Source organism: Poecilia latipinna, unplaced genomic scaffold (assembly GCF_001443285.1).
Source record: "Poecilia latipinna isolate Pla-1442-1.1 unplaced genomic scaffold, P_latipinna-1.0 Scaffold1188, whole genome shotgun sequence".
Lineage (NCBI taxonomy): Eukaryota > Metazoa > Chordata > Actinopteri > Cyprinodontiformes > Poeciliidae > Poecilia > Poecilia latipinna.
In genome coordinates this window covers 47,493-50,827 of record NW_015113804.1, presented here as the reverse complement: position 1 = coordinate 50,827, position 3,335 = coordinate 47,493, and the positions used below count along the sequence as shown (strand labels likewise).

The window sequence follows — 3,335 nt, the reverse complement described above, 5'->3', positions numbered from 1 at the left end:
AAAAAAAATGCAAAAGGGATTTCCCCCCCACCCTCACCAAACTTAAAAAAAAGGTAAACCAAAAAGGAAAAAAAAAAAAAAAAAAAAAAAAAAAAGGGGTTTTGTAAATAAGCTGCAATGCTTACAACAATATCATAGCATTTAAAACTCTCTTGAGATAACATCACAATAAGAACAGAGACAAGAAAAACTTATGTTCCACTCTGTTTTGCAGCTACACAGTGGCACAGCTGTTTGCACTGAAAGTGCAACAGGAAACTTCACGGTCCTTCGACATGCAGTTTGCTTGATTACTTGTCTGATAGGTCGACTGGTCATCCTGCGCATAAAGTTGTGCTTTCTCTGTGTTGCTCTTTGATAGAAGAGTGGTGCAGGATGTAACCTACCTCTCACCCAAGGATCTCTTGAGATTGACACCAGCAGATTCAGATCATCAAAATTAATTCTTTACATCTCCGTTGCATGCTTCAATGCATTTTAACAGCTTGGATGTGTCTTCTATAGACAGTCATGTTTTTTTCTATAGTTTTTTTTTTTTCTTCTGAAGGCATCAAATCACAGGAAACATTGATTATATGCACTTAATGTAACATTTTGATATGGGTGATGTGGCTTTTTGCCCAGGGTGCTGCTGTCAAGGGGAGACAGAATTCTATCAGTTCTATCTATCTATCACTCCAAACAAATTAGAAGTTGCTTATTCTGTGAATCTGTTGAATAAAAAATAATAACAATGTCCCTGCAGATATTTCTGTGTTTTCTATGGAGCCTGGACAGCATTTCTGAATTTAACCATCAAGTTCAAAATCTTGCTTTTTTAAGAATAAATTCTATTCCATAGATTTTAGACCTATTAACCTTCATTCTAAATGTGAAAATAATTTCCCTTACATCTTCATTGTTCTTAATATCAATTTATGTTTTAGTTCTTAATATTTCTGATATGTTGCATGTTGAAGACGCTCATTTTTGTCATGGGAGTGAGTGTGTGTTTATGTGAGTGTGTTTATTTTTGTGTGGGGAAGCGGAAAAGGGGAAAGCACCACTGTGTATGCATGATATAGCTGCGTGGTACCAAAAGTTTTAGTAATTTCAAAAATATATATATATATTTAAATCGGACATTTTAAATGAGAAAATCACCTGAATTGACACAAATATAGCACTGAATGTTGGAAAAGTTACAAATATGCAGATGCATGAAGATAAAAAGTTTCAGGACAAACAGAATATCTGCAAAGATTTAAAAAACAGCTGACAAACTCAGAGGTTTGTTATCCGTTGTGTTTGTTTTGGGACCTGTTTTTCAGGGTCTGCTGCTCTTCTGTTTGCCTTTCGTCCTTCAGAGCGGAGCAACGGTTTTCATGACTTCTCCGTTGCAGTGGTTTTGTTTTTGCGGTTCTTGACACGGCTTAAGCCGGTCAGGCGACGGCTCGGATAGCTTCTTGGTTGATCACGCTGCCTTTGGTCTTACTCACTGACACTTCAGAAGCCAAAAGGTGTTTCGACTTGTCCCAGATGAAGCTTGAGAACGAGGAGCATACGCTATACGTCAGAAAAAGATTCTAGGATTTATGTTGTTGGAACAGCTACAACAAATAAAGCAAGTATGGATGGTGTGATGGTATTTAAGAGGTAAAATAAAATCCATTCCCATAAAGTAAAGTGTTTGGTTTAATGTGACCAGGTAGGAGGGGGAAACCAAGGTGAGACCACCTCCTACTCAAGCTCTACCTTCACTTTTTAAGCAACACCTTCTACCTGCACTGAGTGCCACAGCCACATATAGCAGCAGCAGCAGCAGCAGCAGCAGCGCCTGTAGCAAAGTGGACACATCTTTGCAGTTATACTTTTTTTTTTTTTTACCGTGGATGTTGGGATGCATGTCGCCATTCAAACAGCATCCCACTAGAAGTCACCCTGGCTCTTATCTGAGGAACATCATCAAAAATTGGACTCTTAATCAAGAGGACATGTTCAGGCCAAGCCAAATGGTGTCCACACTCTTCCCTGCAGTTTTCCATTCTCCTGCAGCTCACTTTTTCCCTGCGTTCCCAGCCAGGCTGAGCACTCCACCTCAGTTCCTGATTCCTGGGCCCTTTTTTAGCTATGAATCCCTGAGGAATTATCTTCAGCCAGAGGCTTGCAAAGAATCTTTGCTGCTGGCCACACAGGCGGTTGGGATAGGACCACTAGCTGAGAGCGAAGGTGAGTTCTACCCTAGGTTAATTTGGCCAGAAATAATTCTGCTTCTGTGGTTTTGGACTCACTGAGACAGAGCGCAGCCCAAATTGGTACCCACGGCTTTTAAGACAGTCTGTGAGAGCGAGTGTAAATGTTTACAAAAGACTGTCTAACAGCTCGTAACTAACAATCAATTATCAAGCAGTGTTAATGCGAGTCTAGTGATTGCCGCACTAATTATCCAATCTAGGGCCATTAGTTCCCCGTCACCCGTTGGCAGTTGTCTAATTGGTGCTTGTCCCGTACTTTCCAGATGAACAGAGGCCAGTGAAGCAACGGCGTGCACGAGCCAACTACAGCAGCTGGCAGCTGGAGGAGCTGGAGAAGGCTTTCAAAACAACACACTACCCAGATGTCTTCATGAGGGAGGCCCTGGCCCTCAGACTGGATCTGATTGAGGCCAGAGTTCAGGTAAGTTGTGCTCTGAATGAGTCTGCTGGAACTGTTTCACGATCAGCGTCAGGCTGCACATGAAGCTTTTTTTTTTATTTTTTTTTTTATCCCAGCTTTTTCTATTCTGTCAAAACCATGACAGAATAGATTTTATTTAATTGTTTTTTCATAGCTTGAACTTCTAAAAATGTGTGCCTCCTGCGTGACAAAATAAAGTCTTACACATTACTAACAGGGACAATATACAATTCAAAATAGCCACATTGTCCAAGCTTAGCAGTATGTTTAACTTTATTCATCCTGCACCTTCATTTTAGACAATTAAACACTTATTTTTCCTCTTGAAATAAAGTCTTGGTAACATGAGGCAAGGCAAAAATCAAAAAGGTAAAAAGTGTTTAAATGAGGCTAATAGAATCTGATCATTTTTCACTGTCGTCTTGAATGGCGTTGGACATTTTTAGTCTTTAAATTCAGCTTCCATTTTTATTTTCAATTTATACAAATTACTGCATATTTAAATAAACAATTACCAGGCTTTTAGAATAATAGAATTTCAGATTTTTTTCAAGAAATCAACTTGAGAAATTTAAAGGTTATTAAAAAAAAAAAAAAAAAAAAAAAAAAAAAATCTCATTTCCCCCCATATTTTTTTTTTTTTTTTTTTTAAAGGTTTGTTTTAAAAACCGCCGCACAAA

General features: G+C 38.7%; 1 protein-coding gene across 1 annotated transcript in view; it reads left to right on the top strand.

Moving 5' to 3' along the window:
• Positions 1-1,856: 1,856 nt before the first annotated feature.
• Positions 1,857-3,335, top strand: part of LOC106960488 (retinal homeobox protein Rx1) — a 5,629-nt gene continuing 4,150 nt past the window's right edge. Inside the window, exons 1-2 of the mRNA XM_015053616.1 lie at positions 1,857-2,208; positions 2,498-2,655. Of these exons, the coding sequence (XP_014909102.1) occupies positions 1,872-2,208; positions 2,498-2,655 (495 nt within the window). The 5' untranslated portion in view covers positions 1,857-1,871. The remainder of the gene's footprint in view (positions 2,209-2,497; positions 2,656-3,335) is intronic.